The sequence below is a fragment of the Pholis gunnellus genome, assembly GCF_910591455.1.
Source record: "Pholis gunnellus genome assembly, chromosome: 22".
Taxonomy (NCBI): domain Eukaryota; kingdom Metazoa; phylum Chordata; class Actinopteri; order Perciformes; family Pholidae; genus Pholis; species Pholis gunnellus.
The window spans coordinates 8,036,986-8,062,294 of NC_136549.1; the positions used below are offsets into that span (position 1 = coordinate 8,036,986).

Sequence of the window (25,309 nt, forward strand, 5' to 3'; positions counted from 1 at the left end):
ACACATAAGTTGGAGGAGTTCATTCGCCCAGTTGTCGAGGGCCACAGGTGGGATTGTGGTGGAGGGCGGAGGAGTGAGTGAAAGAAGGAGTGTGTGAGCTTTCCAGGGCAGGGTCTGCAGAAATTTGGGGTGCAGGGAGAGCGAGGCCGCTCACTCTGGCAGCTGGATATTGTCAGGGGTTCTCCAGGGGAGCTTGCATGTCAGGGTGAACGGGTTTAAGATGAAATGTGCCCAAGGAGACCCTGACTGACTGTGTTTGTTTTGGGGGGGGGGGGGTGTAAGTTCCTCAGGGGCAGGCCTGGGGGGAGCCGGTGTAACATAAAGATTGGGGGTCTCAGATTTATTTTCTTTGAGCAGCGGTGAGCCAGTGAGTGTGTAGCCCTCGTGCATCTATCTGTGAAGCACTTCTTGTTCTTCTGAGAGCAGCCTGTGCTGTCTTGGCCGTGACACACGTTCTCTAAAATATTGTTTTTGCAGAGTGTGTTTGTGGGCGTTGGGGGGGGGGGGGCCTGAAGGGCGGAGCGAGTTGGCTGTAAACCGATCCTTTGTTTTCGTCCATGCATATGTTTCTGAGAGGGACTTGTTTTGGTCCCACTGAAGTGACTGTGAGACGAGTTCAATGTCTAAACTAGAGAGAAAGCTGCAGCAAGACAAAGGAATGTCTGGCAAATATGTGAAGATCAACCAAAGTGTGTTTATTTTGACAGAAACAGAGTACATTTCTGACCCCACAAAATGTATAAAATGCTGCTTTCAAATGAAACCCGCTCTCCCATGATATTGTATACGCCTAATGTCAATGCAAGCATCTACAGTAATGATACTAATAACCATTTATTTCTGAAAAACATACTGTATCTGCCATTCATAACTCCAGGATGCTCGGGTCCCGCATCTGTTTCTGCTCCATGCAGCTGAGGTGAAAAGGTGGTGTGCTTCAGCTGATGTGTTTTTCGCCCCTTATCTACATCTGGGGAACATCTGGTTTGCATCTGGCTCTGGTCTTGTAGTATCGGGCTGTGCATGAGCGTGACAATATGTGTGTTCGGAAGATATTTGTGAGTTTGGATGTGTGTGTGAGTGCGTGTGTGTGTGTGTTTGTGTGTATGTGCATGACTAGCTGGATGAGTGGATGAATGAATGTGTGACCGAGCAAATGACTGTGCTGAAAAGAGAGAGAGGTGTGTGATTGTGTTACCTGGCTTGCAACCAATACTTAACATTGCTATTTGGAGTCGCTGTGTTGGGGGCCCACTGTATTAAGTGTAACAGGGCCAGCTGGGCTTAGGAACAATCCGTATGGGTCATTATGTTTCTTAATATTAGAAATATACGTCACTAATTTTACATATGAAGGTCAGTCTACGTTCCACAATGATGTCATGGTGACATCATCAGGGTCCTTTCAGATTTGTTTTTTGTTTTAAAAGCAATTGGCATTTGGGAGGCAGTCCAATCAAAAATGATATTTAGTTGCATTATGGGAAATGTAGGATTATGTGTTTTCAGAGCCTGACCTGTGGAAAATACTTAATAGTCTGGATATCTCGGCTTCGGCTGCTTCTATTTTCACCATTCTTTCTTGAATCTGTGTCTTGCGAGTCTCCGAACTTAATGTATGTGTAATCTGAAATCAGTGGCGTATCCCTTTAAGGTTGAAAAAAACGTGTTTGTTCACACTTCTGTACGGCTTGTTTCAACTCTTCACTGACGCTACTGTCTTTGGTGTTTACACTGAATGAAATATTCATGTTTATAATGATGATGAGTATCATATTTAGACATTTTCACAAACTTAGTCGAGTATATTTGTCATGTTTGGAAACTATTAGATGTTTAGATCTATTGTCCGCATCTAAACTGGAATTTTTTTTCGGCCTAATTCAGCAAATCTATTTAGTTTCAATTCAGTGTGTTGGTACTTTTCCAGTCTCAATTTGAGATTTCAACCACTTCAAGCCAAAAATGCAATAATAAGATTGTGTTGTTCCTCAATCCATTTCTTAGATCTCTCAGAACGAGGAGGTGACTGTTGGTCTGTAATGAGGCCCCTTTGAGAGACCAGAGAGACACTCCCTGATTGAAGTGAGTGTGTATGGGGGGGGGTTACATATCTGTATTAGATTCCTTGGAGCTATGATCTGGATCAGTGAGCCTTGAGCAGCCAGCGCTGGCGTAGGCTGGAGGGGAGAAAGGGAGTGGCCCGGCTTCTGTGGCCCGGAATGATGTCTCTCTTCTACCTAATTTTTCAGTTCTGTTTCCCAGCTCTGAATGGAGAGCTGCACTCGTTACCTACATTATTATTTTGAAGAGATGTATGTGTGTTCCACTCCGGCCCTTTGTGTACGTGCGTCCATGTCATTTTCGTTGTATAAGTGGTTTCGAAGCTATATGTGTGAAAGTAGTAGTGACAGCGCGAGAGCAAATATGTGTGTGTGAAAGTGTGTATGTGTGTGGGAGTGAGACAGGAAGCAACTGGGGGCCCACTCTCGGCCGCAAAGTAGTAGTAGGGACTAAAAGTGTCCGTATAGGACGAAAATGGGTTATTGCAGTGTGTGTGTGTGTGTGTGTGTGTGTCAACTTGTGTGAAACTGTATGCATGATTATATTTTCACGTATTTGTGTGACAGGGCTCCACAGTGGAAATTCAACATGATCAACAACGAAAGGTGTTCCCCTTTTAAATGACCTCTGTAAAGTCAGATGACATCCTCCACATATAAACTGTGCAGAAGTTCATTTTTTTGTTCCTTTTTATTTTATCTCAACTTCTCTCTTGACTCCCAGAAAAGAGCCCTATCAGCTAAAAAGAAGGCGTCACAGTAGAAAATGCATCATGTGTTCGTGTTCATGCTATCATGAGGTTTTTAGAGCTTCATTCTGGTGAGAATCATGTGTCTCATGATGTAACACAGGGTCATGAGCTCCCAGCAGGCTCCATCTCATAGATGAGCACAGAGAGACATTCCTCTGTAGCAGTTGAATCCCGTGTTTTCATCCAACTGCTGTCCTCCAGCTGATTGGCCTTATAGGCATGTCACACGAAACGAAAATATTACAGAAATACAGCTTTTTTTAGTTAGATATACCTACAGTGTGTAATGTATAGGCGTGTTACGTAAAAGCGACCTCGCTGAGATCTTAATTTGTTTTTTCTTCTATGAATTGCAGGCTTGAGAAATGTCTTAACATAGGTTGGAAATAGTTGGCATACTTTTGGGGAAGTCTCATGGCTCTGCATCATTGTTCCGCAGCGCCATCTGGTGTTGTGTAAGAGCCTGCGGCTTCACGCTTCAATGAGTAAACCATAAAGAATCACAAAATGTCAGCTCTGAACAGGATTCTCAACTCTGGCAGGCGGTTGTGCACTTGTGGCTCTCTCTGCTGGTGATCATGCAGGACTGCAGCATTAAAGTGGGAAAGAAAGTCAGTGACGCTTTAAGTGAGTATTCAATAGGTTTCAGGGGCCCATTCGTTAAGCTGATTACATGTAAAGATAGTCAAGTCAATTAATAGAAATAAATATCGAGATGGACTAGCAGGGCCGGGGATTGAACCGCCGATCCTCTGCTTGAATGACGACCCCGCTACAGCTGTTAAGTGAATCAACTGGTCAGACTAACCTCCCGATCAGACAGAGTATCTATTATTAACCCTTTTCTATTCAAACCGATGCACAAATTGAAGGACCTGGTGGTAATTGTGCATCATATGATTACATGTGACAAATAAAACTGATTGATTAATGAGTTAATTTTACCAAAAAAAATCACATTTGTTGGTGCTGAATCTTCATATTCTTCCTCATAAATCTCAGTACGCTAAACAAATCTAAAGGATTCATCTGATTGGTCTAACAGCCCGTTCGGCCTGAGGCAGTAATAAAACAAAAACACATGTGCCACTGATGCTGCCATTGACCAGCTGAACAGCCGAGCACTGATAGTAATGATGTTAGCGTCAATGCAACTTGGCTGAAATCCATGAGCGCTCCTGCACCCTCCACCTCTGCTCTCAGAACTGTACTTGACTGCTCCGCTTGTTTGTCTTAACCGCTTAACTCTGTCGCTATAATGTCCGCGCTGGCACGCACTCCTCGTTCCCAGGTTAGGTCACATTCCAGGGGAACGTGTTGGGACTCACCTGAAGCTGAGCAGAAAAACAATCACACGCGCTCTCTTTTCATTCGACAAGAGGAACGTCCTGTTTCCACTCTCTAGTTACAGGATGACATGATTCCGTGTGAATTCTGCCTCTGAGCAGACACAGCTTGTGAAACTGAGGCCTGTTTTTTTCCCTCCTGTCCTTCTTGTACAAAGCTGAGATTTTGGGGCGAACAAGGTTTTCAGCCAAAAACACACAAGTTGGCAAACGCCTGATCTCACACCTGTATCCTCCTCTCAAATCTCCCACCCGCAGCTCCGCTTTCATATTTCCTCCCACTCACTGTTGTCGCTTCTGCTTTATTTGATCCTGCTGTACGTCGATTAAGCAGTCATGGCAGTGACATGTGGAATTTTTCATTACCTCGCCCCAGGGGGAACCGCGCTGCCTGTGCCTGTGTTTCCTGCTGCTTTTTTTTCCTCCCACCCCTGCCTGCTCTCTCTCTCTCTCTCTCTCTCTCTCTCTCTCTCTCTCTCTCTCTCTCTCTCTCTCTCTCTCTCTCTCTTTCTCTCTCACACACACTCTCTTTCTCTCTCTGTTGTATTATTGTGAGCCAGCCGGTGGCGAGCTGTGATTTGTTTGTTATTCAGCCAGCTGTATGGGGCAGCAGTAGTGGTAGTAGTAGCTGTCAGTGACTGATCTCCTCTCCATGGCCTGTCGTCCCCCCGGCTCTGGCTCCTACACCGTGGTTATCATCCCGCTCAGGACCGGCCTCTACAGCCTGGACGCACTTCGCTTCTACCTATGGGTGAGGAGGGAGCTTGAGTGTGAGTGTGTGTGTGTGTGTGTGTGTGTAGGGGGCTGGTAAGAGCCTGCATGTGATTGATTTCTAATCAGCTGCATCTCACGGTGTCTTTGTTGTGGGTAATTATGAGTGTGATTCTCCTTAGTGATTCTTATCAACTGCCGTGCATGCTCACATTACTCACGTGTGTTTTGTTTCCCAGTTTTCAGCTCACTGTTTTCTGCACAATTGACAAAATGACTGTACTAGTAGTACCGCAGAGGCCATGTAGGTTAAAACACTAACTATACAGTTTCTGTTTCAAAAGACATGTGACTCATTGCTCAAAGTTAAGCATTTACTGCTTCTCCAGTCTGTGTAAAGTGTCACCAGTTTGGTACATTTGGCCGAGGTACATTCACATGACCTCGTTTACTCCTCTGTGATCATGTCAGTTGAGTCATTTTCTAAAAGCTGATGTAGCATTTTTCAATTTGAATTTATAATAAAAGGGAAACAAAAAAATCTGGTTTCTTTATGTTTAGGCTCAATTTAGACATAGTTGAATTGAGGCATGCTTATACACTGTACTGTATGTGAACATGTATGGTGTCTGAAATGTGGAATTTCAATTGCGTGCTCTTTATTGAAGTCATAGTTGAAGGTGCTGTTGTATGCAAAGGCATTATGTAAAGGTGTGTCCTCTGGATATAATGCAGTTCAGTCCATATATATATATACAGTATATAATGTATTGTTGTTTTTATTATATGGAAGGGGTGTCAATAGAAATGCATAGTCGAAGCCATGGATTTGGAAAATGATACAAGGCCCTACTCCTTTCATAAAAAGAGAAAGTCTCCTCATTATTTTGACGTTATTGATCCAGTCAAAGTGTTTAACTGTATTTTCTGTATCTTTAGGTCCAAACACTGTTTCCAAGCTTCCTCCACTCTGCTAAGAATACATTTCTTATAAAGAAATTCTGTGTTCTTCATTTTTTTTTAGTTTGTTGGCCATAAAGCTGTCACATTAGAATATATTGGGTGTAACATTGCTGTAATCATGAACTGTATTATTCATATAAACATAATAGGAATTAGCTTTTTTATATACTGGACATTTAAGTTAAATGCTTGTAGAATCTCTGTTTTCAGTCTGTTTTTCTGTCTTTGCTCCATGTCCTGAACTGTTTTGAAGGTTGCATGGCTGCAGTCATCCCAGTGACACATTCCCACATGTCGGGTCTGCCCCTCACAGCTTCCTGTTAAAGGCTCAATATAACCAGTTTTCCAATAACTGTGAATCTATTATTATAAGAGGAGTTGTCATGCAACTAACAGTCATACATTTGAGATTATTATGGCAGACACACAGTTGTAAGATAAGATCTTATATTAAATAAAAGGGAACTATTTAGCATATCTTAAAACGCAGCTAAGATTAATCAACTGTGTCAGGAGTTTCTAATGTCCTTCTTATCCATCTAAGTGACTGTGACGTCCTGTCCTCATCCAGAGGCGGATCACACCAACATGTGTTATGATTCCCTGCTTGTTGTAGCACTGTTGGGCTCACAGTGTGAGCCCATTTAAAGTGCATGTAATGCAGCTGAGGGCAGACAATAGGACTAAAGGCCTCCCGCTGCTCTGCTGATGTAAACAAAGCCTTGGGGCCTCTGGAAGACAACAGTCAGCGCTGTGCCGAACACGCTGCTTCAGGTCAGGTTTTTTTTAAAGTAAATTTGTGTCTGCTTCATTGGACAAGCAGACAGTGGAATCGTGACAGGGAATCAAGAGAGGTGACATGCAGTGAAGGCCACTGGCTGATTGTGATTGCATGGTCAGCGTTTTACTAGGACGCTCCAACGTTTATTCATTTTGTGGGTATCCTTTCACAAACCTGTTGTGATGATGGACAATTTCAGTTTAGGTTACAAGACTCTATATATACTCACATGAACCTGTTCGAGCTGTGTTCTTCTCGCCTCAGGTTAAGCGTCTGAAGGACCTAGAGAAGGAGAAGGACGCTCTGAGCTCCGGCCTGGAGGTTCTGGAGAAGGCCCGTCTCTGGTACCTCCAGCGGCTGGAGGAGAACAGAGCCAGGCAGGACAACATTGAGACCAAAACTGGGGTCGGCTCCTGCCCGGGAGGCGCAGCAGAGGTGCGAGGCAGGGTTAGGTTCAGGGCCTCACAGACTTTACTGAACTGTCATTTACGGTGTCGCTCAACACCCGCCTGTCTGCATCTCTACAGGCCCGGTCTTGCCTCCTCAGGTCTCGGATCCAGCGGGCGAATGGCTTTCTGGGTTCTGTGATGAGTGAGCCCAATGTCACCAGCGGGAGTAACCCTTCTTTGCATGACGCGGTGGCAGTGAGTGACCTCCGGTGGCACAACACAGTACTAACTCAGGTAGGGAGAAGAATAAATGCCTCATGTTCAAGCAGGTGGAAGTCATTTCATTTACTATTCGCCTTAAAAGGCTTCAAACACTTTTTAAAAAACATCCTGTTTGGTACTCGTTTATTTTGACATTTGGGGGGATTTCCCCTTTAATTGATCTTTACAAACAGGGGATGCTTTTCTCATAAATCTTGATTTATTCATCTGTTTGCGTTTCTATGATATGGCCATATTTTCTTCCTTTGACAGGAGGTGAGCGAGAAGAATCGTCAGATATCCACGTTAAAATTGGAAAAAGACGCACTCGTGGAAAAGCTGCAGGCCCATTGATTGCCAGCACACGTGTGTATATATACACACATAGAAGACACATGAGGTGTACGTTTCACTTCATGTCACACAGTTGCTTACGTTACGGCTACACTACTTGTAAATATGTATTTAATTAATAAATTACAGTAAAGGATGCATCATTTGCTTCTATGTGTTCTTTTCAATACAACCCAGTTTTGCTGAAGCGTTGGATAACTGACTTTATTATAGAAAAGCGCTGCTTCCTTTTTCATTTTCACATGCTGGTATATCTCATATGGGCGTGTGCGTTTTATGACAGTCATGATCCTGGAGGTAAAAAAGAAATGTTAAATACTGTTTTCTTTTTCATTTTCAAATGGTTGGAAAATATCTTTTTTCATTTTGACTTAAATATTGCTAACATTATTTATATTGCATTTACATTTTCAAATTTGAATTCATATTTGAATGTTGTCCACTGTACAGCACGGTACGAACACTTTTCCTATTGTTTGCCCATTCAAGTATTTTAATATAATTGGATTCTTACATTTTAATTTTTTACTCAAATAACAAATACTTTGGGATTTTTCAATGTAACCAACATTATGCAAAACTTCAATCAACATGCCATCTATTGGCAATGCGGAGTTGCAAAATTGACACTATTAAAAAAAAAAACTTCTACAGTGAAATACAATATCCAGATTTTAAACTGAAGTGTACAGAAGACAACCCTGCGCCATTGTGTGCCCTGCTGTTCCGTTTCCGTCTCTGAATGTGGGCTCTCTGTCTCGACGTGTCGCAGCAACCTTTCCCGGTGGTCCTGCACTGATCTTACTTCAACTGATAAACCTTATCTATCGAAGTCATCGTGCATGTTTGCAGGTATTTCCTCTCCTGCCCTGCACAAATCCGCAGCCTTGAACACAGAAGACAACAATTTGCAGACCTAATATAGAAATCAAATCTGTCTGACTGGCAGTTATTGTCTGTTTACTCCGAGGTCCATGGTGACGCTGTTACTTTGCCTGTCTGTGTGGAGGACATGTTGTTAGTCTGAGCTCTGGTGCCTGCATACTGTATGCAGTATAAGCGCATTTTGTAAAAACCTGTTGGTTTATGACAACAAGGTTTTGTGGCACATGTTGTGACAGATTCACAAAGTCTCCTGTTTTAAATCACATGCATGCATTAGCAATAACCTTTCCGGTAAACTATAGCAATGCCTACAATGAATCAGGGATGGAAGCTGATTAGAATCAGCCTGTGTGCACCAGGGGAGAAAACATCCATTATGGCGGAGGCTTTCATTTTAGTAGCTTCATGTTCTCTATCTTCAGAGTGCCACTGAACCATCAAGCCCAGGGTACCAGCACTTGGCTAATTATTGGGTCTTATTCACGTATTGCACAGCCAAACACCTTTTGTTATGGGTATGTCACGCCTTTGTGGCTGTCAATGCCATTCTTCCATACCAGCACAGTTCACTTGAACTGCGCTCTGCTGGTCTCTCCAGACACCTTTTACTTGTATAGAACAGCGTGTTTACTCCCCCCCCACCCCCCTCCAATTTGTGGTTTTGGTATTTCTGAAAATCAGAAATTGTGAGCTGTTTCCGTGCAGGTCAGCGGAGGTGGGAAGTATAAACACACAAATAGGTCTCCCTGATAAGTGCATTCCTTAAGCTATTAGGGGAGATAACTTCCTGAGAACCCTGAGATTTATAGTACAGCAGCGAGGTGGTCTTTGAAGCTGCAGGTAACTCTTCTGAATAGACACTTGTGTTTTGAGGTGTCATGTATGTGCTTTAGGGGCCAGTTAAGCCTGTGTTACTGTAATTCAATGTTGACTTGGCCTAAACTAAAACATGACACAAGAGCATCCGTTTCAGACAGAATAAGCCTCACTCTTCGAAGACATTTATGTCATAGCAGGAAATCACAGCTGTGATTAATAACATGATTAAATAGCTGCATTACATTTAAGTGTTCTAGTTAATGTTGTTACCAATACCTGTGCTTCTCTATGACAATGTTGTCCATTTATAGCCAAAACGCTTGATTGCTGCATGGCCTTGTTGGACCCATCCTTTATAGCTTTAGAAATGATTCATTATATTAAAAGTATTCTTGTTAAATTCACAATAATTTGATAAAATAAAAAACAGTGTTTGGAAAAATTAAAAGTGGATGGACCGACACTGAATTAATCTTTTTATATTATCCAAAGAGATGAAGTGCTCAACTTGTCAAATGTCCCACAAAATAGTCATAATATTATTTGTTTTACTATTCACCTCATCGGTTTATAACATATGGTGAAGATTTTGATTGCTGAATTTTTCATTTTTAGTAATTAAGTGTTTTCAAACTCGGTAATAAAACATGCAACATAACAGACACCACCATATCAACAGTATTAGACACAACATAATTATATCATTCATTGTGATTTTGCATCTAATAACCATCTTAACATAACTGCTTTCTCTGATGGGTGTTTGTCCTATAGCTCCCTACATGTAAACAAACGATGTTTATGTTCAATCTACAGACTTTGGAATAAAATCAGACAGTCGAAATTGTGTCAATTAGGCATGTTTTACTTTCTTAACAATTGAATTAATGTACAGCATATCACAGGGAGCGAGGGAGTTAGAGCTAGTAAACTACCCCCCCACTGTCGTTGAGGCCAGTTTTGGATTCTCCATCACTGTTGCAATCTGTCCTCTGCAGAAGCGGTGCACGGTTACGCACGTCTCCAAGTGGCATCTCCATCCCGGACGCGTTTAAGTCCAGCAGGTTCTGCAGGTGTTTGATGTAATCGATAGCCGCCCGGAGTGTCTCCACTTTGCTGAGCCGTTTGTCCTCAAACTCCTGCGGGAGATGCTCTCTGAGCCGCGCGTAACCTTCGTTTACGCAGCGCACTCGATGTCGCTCCCTTTCGTTCCTTTTCCGGATAAATGCAGGCTCAAAGGAATAATCACACACACCGAGCGGGACGTGAAAGGGGAAATATGATAATCGTCTGTAGGGTGACCTCTGGCCGTGCACAGGGTCGAAGTATGCAGCGTGGATGGGCAGTCCAAGTCGAAGCGCATCCTTGTAGTGTGCTCCGCTGCTGTCCATGGAGAAGCCGTGGAGAGCCAGTGGAGGGACATATGGGATATGCTCCGTTAACTCCTTACTGTGACAAGACATTTCCCTGAGAATAAAAAAGGAGACAATCTTGGATTAAACAGCTGCAAAATATATGCAATTAACTCTGCACCAACGATGCAACTTACCCATACAGTCTCCTCACAGTCATCTCGAGTTTTCAGAAAGTAAATACCGCCACTGTATAATTAAATCTTTTTTTGCGATCGTTTATAAGTGGGAACTTCTTGATCGAGATCAGTCTGTGTTTGACAACTTGTTTGTTGGGGGTTTGAGGGTGTAGGTATGGTGGGTGTGATCCGGGGCGGAGATGCAGCCATGACTTTCTCATCAAGATAAAACTGTTTACACAACGTGTTCTTCCTTCTGTTGACACTGTGAAGCAACGCTTATCATGAAGGTATACGTCAAACTATACGGGCTTGAAATAACTGACTTTTTGATTGTAAATATTTATAAAATAGCCTATATATCAATAAAACATATGGTAGACAAAATGCAATAGTTTGACATGTTGCATTTTAATCCCAGTTCACTATCAGTTTATATGCTGCATACAATCATGTGATTTGAAAGAATGATGAAATTATGATTCAGAGGAGAATGAACAGAAATCACACATGGAAATGATGAATTGCGATGAAGTGTTCTTTTAACCAATTGACTCTCAAATTAGTCTTTTGTGTGTGAGCTCAGAGGCAGTTGCATCACATTGTTTTACAGTTCACATTATGGGATTTGGGAATAGTATGATATTATCTGCGATAGCCTTTGATGGATATTTTATATTTACTGAAACGTTATTTCGGCAGAATTACATCATAATTGTTTTATTCACTGAAGAAATTACTAAGATTTTTAATATATACGATTTGTAATCACATTTATCGTAATGAATATATTTGTATGCCTTTCATTCAATAGCGTCACCGTCAGTCAGACAAGCAACTCTGTAAAAAGTGTAGGCAGTCTTTTAAAACAGTCCAAAACAGCGCAAGACAACATGACTTAAAACAGAAAAAGAAGACTTTTATTTTTTATCTAGGCCATATATGACTTCCGGTCCCCTGATGCTCCGACACTTTTTTTTTGTGAATCTGGAGAGCGGAGGAAAGAAGAACTGACCAAATACTTCAGTCCTACAGCGCATGCGCACAACGTGCAGTAAACTGTCATGGCCCCGTTCAGGGAGGTATTGTGCTGGTATGTTGTTGTTTTCAAGGCACCTTCCTTTTTACATAGTCAGTATTTTCGTAATGAAGCGTCACGCTCTGTCGTGACAGGTATTCCGTTACTTCTATCAAGCTGAAACACAGCAGTTAATTCCCTGTTTTGACGACGTATTTAGATGCAAGTTAGCCAGGCTAACGTTCACTGCTGTTTAAGCTATTTAAATAACATTTCTATAATATTTGTGATTGGCATGTCGTTTTAAGTTGAGTTGTATTCACACCAGGTGTTCTTATTCTACAGGGAGAGACATATGAAAGCCCCCTTCAACAGTACACGGTTACGGACGGGCATCGGTTGTTGAATTCAGGTAACGTGAAGCTAACGTAGCTCACACTGCACAGTGCATCGCCTGTGTGTCTTTGTATGAGTGTGTCATACAGGCGATACACGCTACAGACAAGGGCTCAATCGTAACGGAGCCTAAATTCATGTCTCAGTATTTCTAGCTGTGTCTAAATAACAGCCGGAAACTTAAGCCATCAGCTCATTATTTGGATGTCTGGGTTTAACTCCAGGATGAACGACATGAACCTGAGTCCTGTGGGCATGGACCAGCTCAGTGTGCCCTCAGTGAGTGCCAGCCACCTGGGTCTGCCCACCTCCACGTCACACAACCCCATTCCCACTCCAGGTATGAAAGACACTACCGGCCAGGCCTGTTTGCTCCAGCTGAGCACAATACAGTAGATCTAACACACTAAACGAACTGTTGAGAAATCAAGCATCACTCAATTTAATCTCGGTTTATTATTTCCCCTTGACTCTTTGTTGTGGTTCAGGCATGTCAGTGGCCATCCCCAGCCTGGGTCCCTCCCTGGGCTCCCTTCCCTCTGCCCTCTCGCTGATGCTCCCCATGGGTCCGCTGAGTGACAGAGGAGTGATGTGCGGCCTGCCAGAGAGGAACTACTCTTTGCCACCGCCCCCATACCCCCACCTGGAGAGCAGCTACTTCCGACACATACTGCCAGGTGGGTTCTCTATTTGTGTGAGGTATACAACTCATCTGTCTGTGTTGAAATTCTCAAAGCAGTCAGCCAGATTCTTGTGCGGATGATTGTTTGAATGTGTTTTATCCCAGATGCTCTAATTTTGAAGGGTAGCCATCGTCCGGTTGTCCAGCAGGCTCAGGACATTACGTTTGGATATTTTGTTTCAGCGCTAATCATGCTCCCTCTTTCCTCCCTGCTGCAGGTATCCTGTCCTATCTGGCAGACCGTCCACCCCCTCAATACATCCACCCCAGCAGCCTTAACATGGATGGGACCCTGTCGGTGGTCAGCAACAATCCCTCAGGTCTTGATCCCTACAGTGGCCCCGGAGGCCCCCTGGAGCAGGGCCTGGTGCCCATGGACTCCAGACAGGTGAGCGGCCAGGGAGACCTCCACCAGACTGGTGCTCATGAGCTGGACTCTACAGGATTGGCCATGGAGTCACGTGTCAGCAGCCCCATGTCCCCTGACCGGATGGGAGAGGAACTGGCCACCATGGACGGAGTCAGGGTGGTGGTGGTGTCTGACACCCAGCAGCAGCTCGGAGGGGGAAGGCAGCCTCAGCCGCATGAGGGATTGACTGGGGTGGACTCATCTGGTGGGGTGATGCCCCTCCATGGACCCCCTGTTCTGGAACTACCGGTGGTGATGGAGCAGGATCACATGGGGGGCCGAGTGGGGAACACGGTGGGAGGAGGAGCAGGAGGACTCGGGGAGCAGCTCCACTCAAATGGGGAGTTGAACTCGGGCGTTGTCAGTGTGGTGCTCACTGGCTCCATGGCCAGCCAGGGCCAACTGGAGCCGGTGTCGCTCCATGGGCACTCTGGGATGGGACTGGACGCAGTGAATGTGTCCCCCATCACTGCAGAGGTGTCGCTGGGGCCAGAAAACAACCTGGTGCTGGTCAACTCCACCCTGCAGCTCGAGGATTCCACCTCCAACAAGGAGAACATGGTCACTGCCTACACCATCTGTGAGTGTGTGTTTGTAATAGTTTCTTCAGAGGTTAAAAAAACTGTACTAGGAATCATATACAGCTAGGAAGCTTTGGAAAATATTATTATTCCACCTAAATTGTAAAAATCATAGTCATAGAATTGAAGGGAAATGAGTACATTAAGCAAGCACTTGATTTTGTAATCAGTATATTAGTGACTCTCACCTGAAGCAACCTTGGTGCTTTTATTGTCTTCCAGGGTGCACGCTGTGTGAGCGCTCGTATACCTCAGACTGCCCAGAGCACGGCCCAGTCACCTTCATCCCTGACACGCCTATCCAAAGCCGGGCTCGCCTCTCTCTGCCGCGTCAACTGTGCCTGCGCATCTCAGTAGCTGACGAACCGCTTGGTAAGAGGATAAACCCACCACCGATTCCTAGATGGAATTCTAAAATGCATAAAATCTTGCATTTTATGTAGAACCAACTTAACAGTGTGCTAACTTTAGTATCTGCCAGTTCAAAGTAAAAGCACTATTAGAATTTATTATGCCTTCTTATAAACATTTTTTAATTTTTTAAAGGCTGAACATGGGTCAACAAAAAACATATTGCAGACTATCAATAAGATGACTGTCACACTGTCTTTGCCCTCCCTCAGGAGTTTTTGCACGGGATGTCATTCCTCCAAGGACCTGCTTTGGACCAATGGTGGGCCAGCACTGTAGCAACGTGGACCTCTCTGATTGGCCAGAAAAGGACGCACCACAAATATGGAAGGTCGGTGCAGTGATTTTAGTTGGACCGTGGGTTGTCACAGTCAGTCCAAAACCATTATAAGTAGATTAACCCAGTTATCTATTACAGATGTACCACAACAATGTGCTGGAATTCTACATTGTGACAACGGATGAGAACGAGTGCAACTGGATGATGTTTGTCCACAAAGCCAGGTATGACACAGAGCTGGAGTAGGATAAAGATTTCTCCTCCCAAATTGTCAGTGCTTGTGATCAGCATTGTCGCTTTTGCCATGTTATTTCAGTCTAGCCGACAGGTTAATACAATGTCCTGTTTGCTGTGTCTATATGTGTGTGTGTGTGTGTGTATGTGTGTGTGTGTGTGTATTTAGAACCCGTGAGGAACCGAACCTGGTGGCGTACCCTGCCAACGGTAAACTGTTCTTCTGTACAACCACAGAGATCCACCCGGACCAGCAGCTGCTCTTCTATTACAGCAGAGACTACTGCAGGCTGATGGGTGAGGCGACCGATGACTACACATGTATAGTCTTGGTTTTAAAGAAGCCACACTGATCCACTTGTCATCCATTGTTTGATGTTGACCATTCCACCGTCTTTCACGTCTTCACAGGTGTTCCGCAGGTCCCCGAGGGCCAGATCTGCCATTGTGGCAAAGAGTGCTCCTCTTTCTCTGAGCTCAAGTCTCATCTTGACAGCCATAACAGCAACCACAGCCACAACCAACCTCCACACAGCCACAGCCCGTCGCAGCAGGACCACTCTCAGCAACAGCAACAACCACAGCAGCAGCAAGAGCAACAACCACAGCAACAGCAACACACTCACCGGGAAGAGAAGCTGACTAATGGGACCTCGAGCTCCTCCTCTTCCCCATGGCCCTGCCACACCCACGCTGCAGGACAAACAAACAGTGATAACAACAGCATCAGGGCCAGCAGTAATAGAAACTCTAATAATGTTACCTCCAGAGTGAAAGGTCAGGGTCATGTACGGGAGAGGAAATTCAAATGCAGCATGTGTTCCCGGGCTTTTCTCACATCCACAAAGCTCAACGTGCACTTCATGGGGCACGTGGGGATGAAACCTCACAAGTGTGAATACTGCAGTAAGGCCTTCAGCGATCCCAGCAACCTCAGGATGCACCTCAAGATTCACACAGGTGTGTACAGGGATAGTTGAAGTGGAAACAGGTTTGATGTTTGGCAACATCTGTCTTCTCAGCTGTCATACTATAAACCCAGTGCTTTAAAACATTTGAATCTTCTGAAACTCTTTTTTTCTTTTTCTTTCCTCCGACAGGTCAGAAGAACTACAGATGCACAGTTTGCGAGAAGTTGTTTACCCAGAAATCCCATGTGGCATCGCATATGCTCATCCACACTTGTGCAGAGAAGCTCAAGTGTGACCTCTGTGACCGAGCATTCATCAGGAAACATGACCTGACACAACACATGTTCTCTCACACACAGTATGTAACTTATTTATTGCATTCTAGATTAAGCTGTAGAATTAAGCAGTTATTATACCAGTTGGCAGGCCTAAAGATTGTGGTCTGTTTTTGCAGTGATTGTAGTCTGTTTGTTTTTCTTTCTGTACTCTGGTCTTTTTTGCCAAAGAGATCTTAATATCGCTGAGATTACCTAATAAAATAACGGTTATATAATGCGTGCATTGTTTTCATGCTGTTTCCCTTTTCCACCACAGTGAGCGCCGCATACAGTGTCCAAAGTGCAACAAACAATTCCTCAAGACCAACCACCTGAAGAAGCACATGAACTCTCACGAGGGCCGAAGAGACTTTGTCTGTGAGAAGTGCCACAAAGCTTTCCTCACCAAATACCACCTCACCCGTCACCTCAAGATATGCAAAGGGCCCAAGGCGGAAAGAGCGTCTCGCAAGGAGCAGGAATTAGATGAGGAAGAGGAAGAAGATGAAGATGAAGAGGAGGAGGAAGAAGAAGAGGAGGAGGAGGATGATGATGGTAGTGGAAGAGGGGGAGAGAGACTTGTAGACTCAGCCAGCAATGAAGACTGTGGTTTAGATGTTGGAGGATATAACTCTGAAAAGTCCCTGTCACCCCCTCATTGACAACACTGTGCCTTTTGAGATGTCTTGTTTATTTATATGCTCTACTACACTAATCATGTTTATCTCTAGTTTTTTGCCAATTATCAGTTACTTTGTCAAATTGCATCTGCAACATCTTACATTTCATCCATTCCATTATCTTGTCATGTCGATGTCATTCTTTCGGTCATTAGCTACCCAAAGCTCTTGATCGTCGGTGAAGGTTGATGGAGCGGTAAACCGAGAGCTTTCACTACAACGGTCCGGTGCAACGCCCGTATCGCTGCTGATTCCGCACCGAACCGCCTATCCATCTCACGCTCCGTTTTAACCTCACTTGTGATAAGAACTAAAGTCCAGCCCCGATGCGTGGAGTTCAGCCCAACTATATCTAGTTGATACCGTTCCACCTCCAGCTCCGGTTCCTTCCACGCCAGAGAGGTCATGTTCCACGTCTGCGATGCCAGGGGTCGGCACGCCTAGGTCTCCGCCTTTTGCCTGCTGTCCGGATCACAATGCACCTGACCGTAATGCCTATCCCTGCGTTCATTGGATTACATAGTCAATACTTTTTAATAGACACATTTTACATAATCCAAATTTTTCAATCAATATATGCTTAGTCTCACCCAAGCATATCGGTGCTGGCGAAATAATCTTTGTCATATAAGAAAACTCATAAATATCTGACTATTTTTACAAAACTCTTTTTATTTAACTCGGGCCTGTGTAATAGTGGTTGATGGGATTCATTAAGCTAACTTTCATTCATTGTAATTCATTGTATTTCTCTTTTGTCTCACTCAATATCATGGAATGAATGGTTGATATGTTTGTGGTTGCACAACAATATCAATTACAATTGATGATGCCATATTCTTGCATAGTCTGGATATGTAATTGCTAAATGGCCTTGGCCATTCTTTATTTATTAAAACCAGGATTTTTTATTGTGAATGGAAGTGAGCCTCTTTAAAACAGGAACCTGGGCATTGTTGTGATATTCCTCATTGTGTGAATGTTGACCTAATTTTATAATTATATTATTTATGTTGTAGCTCCATCCTACGTGTTGCAAAATGTTTTATTAAATGAACATTTACAGCTGTTTCATGTTGTTGACTTATGTACATGATAGAGTTGTAAGCATGCATTCCCACATACATGACTACGTCATTTTCTTGCTTATATATTGGTTTTCAACCTTAATGATCATGGACTGCAGGTCATCGATTACCCATCAACACATGGTCATTCAGAGCAAAACCATATGGACGAAATAGAGAGGTAGCACCCCCACCTGGCCATCTCACTTCGATGTACTTCGTGACAAAAGGCAGACCATGATCATTAAAGAAATGGAGGAAAAATGGTTTGCTCTCACGTAACTGCACTATTGGAGGAAAAATGAGCTACATTTCAAAGATTTCTTTCTATGCACAACTGTGGGTATTATTATGAGACAACTCTAAAGAAAATAATGTCTCTGATTTTCTACTCTGTCGTGGGTGTATTCAATTTAGTTTTCTTTATATTTTTAATTCATTTATTAAGTCATTTTAAAAATTGCCGGCTTTGCTGAGTTTGCACTACTAAACGTGCTACTTATGCGACCGGAAGTACGAGACCAACTTCCGGTTAAATTACAAAATATGCGGCGCCGCAGTTGTCATTCACTTTAGCGTGGTATGAATTATTTATATTTTCTACACCTTGTATTTGTATACTGGTTGTATCACTTTTAGTATAACATTCTGTGTTTTCGGTTGTTGAAATTTACACTGAAACCACACTCCCCCCGCAATTTTTGTATTGTTTATATGTGAGCTAGCTAACTTTAGCTTACCGTTTAGCTAGCAGGTCAGCTAACTGCTCTACTTGTAGCCGTGAGTCGTGCAGAGTTGTCATGTCACATACTGTGATTAGATGTCTGTCTAAATTATAGTGATTTGCTCTGTAACACACGTTGCGCGTTAGTTGTAACTTTTTGGGATTTGTTTTTTAATCTCATGAACGTAGCTCACTGCATGCTCGCTTTGTCTCACGGTGTTTTTCGCTGCTCCTTGTCTCAGCCTGAACAGAACAGATCAAATGATGTTAACCCCATCGAAGGACGGGATGCCCAGTATGATCGACAGGGCGCTGAGGATGAGGAGGGAGGAACAGGCTCGTCAGGTGGTCCTGGCCTGGGCTGTTCTCAACGTGTCTCTCGCTGGCATGCTTTACACTGAAATGTAAGTTGATCGGAGTTCAATAATGTGATGTCTCGCAAACATTGGCAACCATTGCACTCATACAGCGTCCCACCATCTCCCATCACTTCCACTGCACGGTGAAATGACATGCGTGTCTTTTTCACCTTCTTTTTTTGTTAGGTCAGGGAAATTGCTGAGTCGATACTACAACATCACGTACTGGCCTATCTGGTACATCGGTGAGGTCCCACTACTCTCATTTACTAAAGGGCTTTCTGTTGGAGCTAAAAAGTTATAAAATGTTGTTATGTTACACTTTGCTTGGCATTTCTGTAAGCCCCTGTACGCTGAGTTTGTCCTTCTCTGCTCTCCTTGTTTACAGAACTGGTGCTAGCCTCTCTCTTTAGCCTCAATGCCCTTTTTGACTTCTGGAAATATTTTAAATACACAATGGCCCCGTCCACCATCGCTGTATCCGCAGAGCAGCATCACCTACTGGGTCTGAGAAACACAAGTAAGGCTCTGGTTTTGTTGCCTGCCGAATTAGTATTTTTCACTCCTTTTGTTAAATCTCTTATTAAATTTATGTAAACACACTTTGGTTCTTAGTTTTTGAGTGTGGGACAAGTATGATGATTGTTACCTGTCCCGTTGCAGGTATTCATGCCTCTCCGCCGCAGAAGCCAGAAAAAAAAGAGAGCCCAGCCCCGGCCCAGTCGTCTCCGCTGCAGGGCCAAAGCGTGCTGAGTTTCAGTCCCTCACGGTCGGCCACCACCAGCCCTAAGTTCTCCCCCAGCTGTGTACCCGGGTACAGCCCTCCTCTCGGTAGCCCATCCACCCCAAACAGTGCAGGGGGGCCCTTTTCCCCCTCAGTGGCCTTCGGAAAGGTATGTCCATTACATCACTTATCTGTCCTAGCCTGGAGATCTGTGGTGGGTCAATGTAATTGATGAATTTCTCCCTCTTCACATTAAGAGCATTACTTTCTTCATTTCTCAGGTGTTGAACTACAGTCCCTCCCCTGGCTCCTCTCCCTACCCCAGCAGCATTGGACCAGCAGAAGGCTCCAGCTTGAGAGCTCGATATCGCACATCCCCCTCTGTGTTTAACTCCCCTGGAAGCAAGGAGGACTACATGGAGGATCTGAAAAGCCTGGAGAGGTTCCTCCGCACAGAGGAGGAGAGGAGTCACCGCAGTCAGTTAGGTACAGTATGCAAGTGGTTTAGAAAGTCCATTCCTAACATAAACAGAGCAGGACACTCCAGAGCCACTAAGTGAGACAGACAGATAAAGACAAACGAGTTTGTTTTTACAAGCTTTGGCCAGTTAATTCTTCAGATGATTGGTACTTATTATCTCTGTCTTAGTAAATGTGGAAAAACATGGTGATGTATGTGATCATGGAATGACCTGATGCTCACTATATAGGGAGTCCAGAGGCTGTGTCTCCGAGCCACAGCCCAACATTTTGGAACTACAACCGCTCGGTGGGAGATTACGCCCAGAGCCTGAGGAAGTTCCTGTACCAGCCGGCCTGCCGCTCTCTGGCCCCGTCTGCCCACAAGGATGAGACCGACCTGGGATCCAAACAGGCTGCAGAGGAGGTCTGTAAACTAGCATTGGTTTTGTAGCCCAAATAAATAAAATAATTATGATTTTCAAATTGAGACACGCCAGTCTGTCGGTGTGTAATGTACGATTGCCATTTATATACTTTTCTCTTCCTGTTATGTAGGTGTGGGCCAGAATCACCACCAGCCGTCCTGTAGTGGACCGCATTGATAGCTGGACGGCCAAGCTTAGAAATGTGAGTGTTCAAACATATTTGCAGAATTACATAACGTAAAAAAAAAAAGTCTTAAATGAATTTCATGTGTGATTTTTGTTACAAACCTTCCATCTACACTTGATTTGAGTAAGAAAATAAATCTATTTGTGTCTTTTTTTTAGTGGATCAGTGACACCATCCTGGTCCCTCTGGTCAAGGAAACAGACTCTGTCAACAGCCAGCTCAGGAGGATGGGCTGCCCTGAGCTCCAGATAGGAGGTAAACCGTCTGCAGTTTTGGGAACTGTATAATATACGTTTTCATTTTTATGAAAAAATATGGAAATTGCTTAATTCGTTACTGTGATTTCGATGTATTCTTCTAGTGGTTTTTGAGTCTCGCTTGTTTTCACTCTGTCGTCCACCAGAGGCCAGCATAAGCAGCCTGAAACAGGCAGCGTTGATGAAAGCCTCATCCATCCCCACTATAAACTCTATTGTTCAGTATCTGGACATCACTCCCAACCAGGAGTATCTAGCTGATCGCGTTAAGGGTAGGTTCAGCAATATTATGGTTGTGGAAGACATTTTTAAATCCTCGTACGTGTATGTTTTTCATGTGCTTCCTGTATTCTGTCCTGTCAGAGCTGGCCCACAGCGGCTGCATGAGCTCCTTTCGCTGGAATGGTGGTGGGGATGTGAAGAACAGGAAGTGGGACACGGACCTCCCCACTGACTGTGCAGTGAGTCGACACACATAAACACACCAAGCTTGCGGTGCAACATACACATCAAGTTTTTCTCGTCCACAAACTTTTAGGGATTAGACGGATCGTATTACAGATGTCAGTGAGAGAGCAGGCTGCACAGGTTGGGACTAGTTAGTGTGACAACTTGTTTGACTTTTCAAATACATGCAATTGTGTCAGTTTACAGACTGCTTAACAGTAAGAGCAGGAAATTTGTCGCAGCCTTCTTTGAATCTTTTGACTGCGGGATCTGTGCTGCAGACGTGATGCACTAGCAGTCGGGGGGGGGGGGGGGGCTTTCCTCATCAATGGGGGATCACCGGCCAAATACCTCTGCTTAATATTGTGTTTGTCCCTCTAGATCCTCATGCACATGTTTTGTACATACTTGGACTCCAGACTGCCTCCACACCCAAAGTACCCAGATGGGAAGACTTTCACTTCTCAGCACTTCAGCCATATTCCAGACAAACCTGGTGAGTGGACACACAAAAATGAAATGCTTGTGATTTTCACTGTATTCTTCTTAGTCTGGAAACACAGCATCTAGTTGCTATCGTTACTTCTTCGTGCTGTTTCAATTTGTGTGTCTTTTTTTTTTTTGTGTCAACTCTCATAGATGCTACCAAGGAGAGCCTCTTCTGCATCCACCAAAGCAGCACAACTCCCCCTGACTACCAGCTCATCTACCAGGGACATATCTACAGTTTACCCAAGGTGCAGCAATATTTTTTAAATAATGACTTCTATTTTCAGGATCTTACAAAACAGCTTGTGCTCTTATTTTGCCCTTACCGGCTTTAAATCGAATCCCAAGAGAAGTCAGATTTCTAAGTTGTATTATTTATAGGTCATTTGAGAAATGAATCTGGTTATCAGCATTCTGTAAGCGTCTCATCTCGCTTGTCCATGGTTAGAATCTACTGATCTAATATGGAGCAGTTTCCTGACATGAACCCATCTTGATTTCTGTTACAGGGCAGGAACAACCTGTTCCACACAATCCTAATGTTCCTCTATGTCATTAAGACTAAGGAGTCAGGGATGCTGGGGTGAGTACTTCTGCTACTAATGTCCTGTAAAAGACCGGCTAGCTTGCATTGTTCATGTCATTTCAGAGTATAATTAAATATTGATTCATTTTCAACACAAAGGTCATACAACAAAGCACAGATTGCATTTTGGTTTGAAATGATCAGTTTGACTTTTCTTGTCTTTTCTACAGGAGAGTAAATCTTGGCCTCTCTGGTGTGAACATCTTGTGGATATTCGAGAACTGATGATGATGATGATGATGATGATCATTTACCAAGCAACAATAAGCTGCGAGTGGATTTTTTTTCTACACTGGTTGGAATACCACCTCATTTTAAGGACCGCTCTTTCTGGGGCAGATCAGAAGTGGCACCTCCCTTTTGAAAGACAACAAATGCATATTTTTGAAAATGTTCTCAATTTTAGTGTACAAATGGGTAACATTCTGTATTGTCATTTTAAGGACACATTTACGTTGCACCACAGTGCTGAGCTGTATTTTTTAACGTTTGTTTGGTTTTCTGATTTTGTATCTGAGAATGTACCAGCTCGGCAGCCTTGTAAATAATATACCTCAGATTTATCTAGTGAATTGTAAATAGCTCTGAGCCGTTTAGCATGAATGCAAACACAGTGTGTGTGGATTTGACTTTTAGTTTTTTCAGCTTCAGTAGCCTGGTATGCCGTTTTTCTTCTTCCCTGTAGTTGAATGATGGTCTTCTGTTGTAGGGATGCTCCTGACATGCTTGAAGTCACTGACAAAATTTGGACTTGTGAAAGCAATACAGAAAATATTCAAGTATTGAAGTATTCTGTTTTAGTGAAGCTTCCCTGGTACTAGGCTACAATGCAACAAGTAACTATGTACATTGTTAATTCTTTTGATATGTGATGGAGAACAAATGAAAAGCCTTTGAATCACCAAAGTCTCTTTCTGAGAATGTAACGTCTTTTACAAAAGCCATTAATCCTGACATCTTGTGTCAGCCATTTGTTACATTTCAAACCTTCCACATGTTTGCTCGTTTTCAATAATGCCATTTTACATTTGTCACAAGACTTTGAAATAAAATTGAGATATTGAAAAGAAACCGTTAAGAGCATGTTCATTTCCCTCTGCCTAATAATATGTTTTGATTATTGTAGGCATCCACTTGGTGGCAATGTAGTTCATTTTTTTTAGATTTGACCATCTGATCCCTTTTTCCTCTTGACATACTGCACGATATCTACCACTAGATCATTGTAATGTGATTCATTATCTTGTGCAGCAAAGTCAAGTTGAAGACTTAAGGCTGGAAAACAATGTTGACTGGCAAATTCTGACATTATTAAATAGTTTTGTGTCAGCATCTGCTAAGGACAAACCGTTTTGATAGAAAATGCCTTCATAATGTAATATAAGTGATTATGTGCACCCTGGTGTTATTAATTCTCACATGTGAAACTGAGAGAGACTGCCTAGTAACAGAAAACAATTTAGAAACTGTATTCCTGATTGCCCAGCAGCATTACTTTTTTATTACAAACGTCATTTCCCACAATGCACTTCGCAGTGTAGCTTTCCTTGCTGGGAATAGTTTATCGATTGTGCCTTCTTGTCCGCTAAATAAAATGCATATGTCAATGGTTTTTCCCCACGTTGACTAGGGTTTTGTAAAATGTCAGCTGTGTGCCTATCATTGATATTGGAGTTGGCTCAAGGTAGGGAACTGAGACGAACTACAAGGACCACAATGCATTTGGACACAGTCGCTCCTCCAGTCACATCCGCTTGACTCGCTATTTGTGTTGGGGAAAAAGGGACTTTGTGAAACTGCAGCGATGTCAGTCCAGGTTGTGGCAGCGAAAATGGCAGAGGTCGAACTCAAAGACGTCCCCACCGGCAAAGACCTACCGGCGGGCTCCCCGGTGACACCGACCTCGGAGGGCAAGACCCTCGGCAGAAACGACCCGCACGAGGCCGGTGTCTCTGCTGCGGAGCCCTCCGCGAAAGCCGGAGAAGGCAGCCTGGGTTTGCTCACCCCGAACCCCGCAAAGATGCCGCAGGCATCGGCTATGAAGCGGACGGACCCGCAGCAGAACGGCGGAGAGGCTTTCGTCAACCGGGACGGTACCGTGGCTGAGGCTCCGCGGATGAAAAAGGCGAGTGAGAGAACATGTTCACCCTCACATTAGCTGCTATTATCGGACCACCACAGAGCACCTCGCCGCTGCGAAAGCTCGCATTGTGTGCCGATGCTAACAGGCTAGCTGGTCCCAAAGCTCATCCAGCGGTGTCAGTTAACTCTTTTAATTATGCTCCCCGGTGTTAATAACACGGTGGAGGGTGTAATAAGGGATAATGACTATTTAAACAATAGGTGTACCCATTTAATTTAGGCTGACATGGCTGAATCTTTAAGACGTGAACTCCGTAACGTCAGCTGGATGAAAAGTATTCAATTGCTCTCACAAGTTGTGTGGATATTAAGTGTTGTTATTCCCTTTTTAAAGAAGCTCACGCTTACTGCTGTTGCTTTGTGGATGTGACCATAACCGTAACTGTATGCCTGATATAGATTACGCAATGTGATGCTAGCTGAAATACGCAGTGTCATTAACTTTAATGGAAGCTTGAGTTCCCGTCTTAGCTGATTTTCTGTTAATAATCATATATTGTCACCGCCACTCTTGGGGCATGTCAGCACATGATATAAGTATGATTGATTTCAGTACGTTAGTTATCTTATTTGGCGAAGCTTTTGAAGTCACCAGATGATTTAGACGCAGTACAGTAGAAGAGAAGACATTGGTACTGGTGTGTGACTGCTTTCACGGTTTTAACA

At 43.7% G+C, this 25,309-nt stretch overlaps 5 protein-coding genes across 5 annotated transcripts in view; 4 read left to right on the forward strand and 1 right to left on the reverse strand.

The window, feature by feature from the left end:
* Positions 1-4,685: 4,685 nt before the first annotated feature.
* Positions 4,686-7,741, forward strand: sapcd1 (suppressor APC domain containing 1). The gene is made up of 4 exons (XM_079184044.1): positions 4,686-4,912; positions 6,881-7,051; positions 7,144-7,299; positions 7,540-7,741. The coding sequence occupies exons 1-4, from the start codon at positions 4,814-4,816 to the stop codon at positions 7,618-7,620; spliced, it is 507 nt and encodes a 168-aa protein (XP_079040170.1). The 5' UTR covers positions 4,686-4,813; the 3' UTR covers positions 7,621-7,741.
* Positions 7,742-10,247: 2,506 nt separating this feature from the next.
* On the reverse strand, positions 10,248-10,896 carry LOC306713854 (achaete-scute homolog 4-like; the record flags this gene model as incomplete). Its single annotated transcript, XM_079183693.1, has 2 exons — positions 10,248-10,814; positions 10,891-10,896. The coding sequence occupies 2 exons, from the start codon at positions 10,894-10,896 to the stop codon at positions 10,248-10,250; spliced, it is 573 nt and encodes a 190-aa protein (XP_079039819.1).
* A 1,025-nt stretch (positions 10,897-11,921) lies between these two features.
* Positions 11,922-17,791, forward strand: prdm4 (PR domain containing 4). The gene is made up of 12 exons (XM_079183415.1): positions 11,922-11,948; positions 12,219-12,285; positions 12,494-12,609; positions 12,758-12,946; positions 13,170-13,940; positions 14,164-14,313; positions 14,565-14,683; positions 14,771-14,856; positions 15,036-15,163; positions 15,278-15,826; positions 15,967-16,135; positions 16,372-17,791. The coding sequence occupies exons 3-12, from the start codon at positions 12,495-12,497 to the stop codon at positions 16,754-16,756; spliced, it is 2,661 nt and encodes an 886-aa protein (XP_079039541.1). The 5' UTR covers positions 11,922-11,948; positions 12,219-12,285; position 12,494; the 3' UTR covers positions 16,757-17,791.
* Positions 17,792-18,384: 593 nt separating this feature from the next.
* Positions 18,385-23,530, forward strand: tmem209 (transmembrane protein 209). The gene is made up of 15 exons (XM_079183953.1): positions 18,385-18,421; positions 18,808-18,969; positions 19,111-19,169; positions 19,313-19,444; positions 19,588-19,817; positions 19,930-20,134; positions 20,359-20,534; positions 20,666-20,737; positions 20,881-20,977; positions 21,126-21,251; positions 21,343-21,440; positions 21,808-21,922; positions 22,066-22,163; positions 22,425-22,498; positions 22,672-23,530. Exons 2-15 carry the CDS (start codon positions 18,827-18,829, stop codon positions 22,724-22,726), a joined length of 1,680 nt encoding a protein of 559 aa, XP_079040079.1. The 5' UTR covers positions 18,385-18,421; positions 18,808-18,826; the 3' UTR covers positions 22,727-23,530.
* Positions 23,531-24,285: 755 nt separating this feature from the next.
* The window catches only part of ahcyl2b (adenosylhomocysteinase like 2b), a 31,471-nt gene continuing 30,447 nt past the window's right edge, over positions 24,286-25,309 (forward strand). The window contains exon 1 of the mRNA XM_079183985.1: positions 24,286-24,626. Within this exon, the coding sequence (XP_079040111.1) occupies positions 24,306-24,626 (321 nt within the window). The 5' untranslated portion in view covers positions 24,286-24,305. The remainder of the gene's footprint in view (positions 24,627-25,309) is intronic.

Excerpts from the sequence above, each read along its gene's own strand:
- sapcd1 (XM_079184044.1), top strand. The coding sequence starts at position 4,814 with ATGGCCTGTCGTCCCCCCGGCTCTGGCTCCTACACCGTGGTTATCATC. Across the intron at positions 4,913-6,880 it reads CACTTCGCTTCTACCTATGG|GTTAAGCGTCTGAAGGACCT; the intron begins GTGAGGAGGGAG and ends TTCTCGCCTCAG. Across the intron at positions 7,052-7,143 it reads GCCCGGGAGGCGCAGCAGAG|GCCCGGTCTTGCCTCCTCAG; the intron begins GTGCGAGGCAGG and ends GCATCTCTACAG.
- prdm4 (XM_079183415.1), top strand. The coding sequence starts at position 12,495 with ATGAACGACATGAACCTGAGTCCTGTGGGCATGGACCAGCTCAGTGTG. Across the intron at positions 12,610-12,757 it reads CAACCCCATTCCCACTCCAG|GCATGTCAGTGGCCATCCCC; the intron begins GTATGAAAGACA and ends GTTGTGGTTCAG. Across the intron at positions 15,827-15,966 it reads GCACCTCAAGATTCACACAG|GTCAGAAGAACTACAGATGC; the intron begins GTGTGTACAGGG and ends TTCCTCCGACAG.
- tmem209 (XM_079183953.1), top strand. The coding sequence starts at position 18,827 with ATGATGTTAACCCCATCGAAGGACGGGATGCCCAGTATGATCGACAGG. Across the intron at positions 19,445-19,587 it reads ACTGGGTCTGAGAAACACAA|GTATTCATGCCTCTCCGCCG; the intron begins GTAAGGCTCTGG and ends GTCCCGTTGCAG. Across the intron at positions 22,499-22,671 it reads AAGGAGTCAGGGATGCTGGG|GAGAGTAAATCTTGGCCTCT; the intron begins GTGAGTACTTCT and ends TCTTTTCTACAG.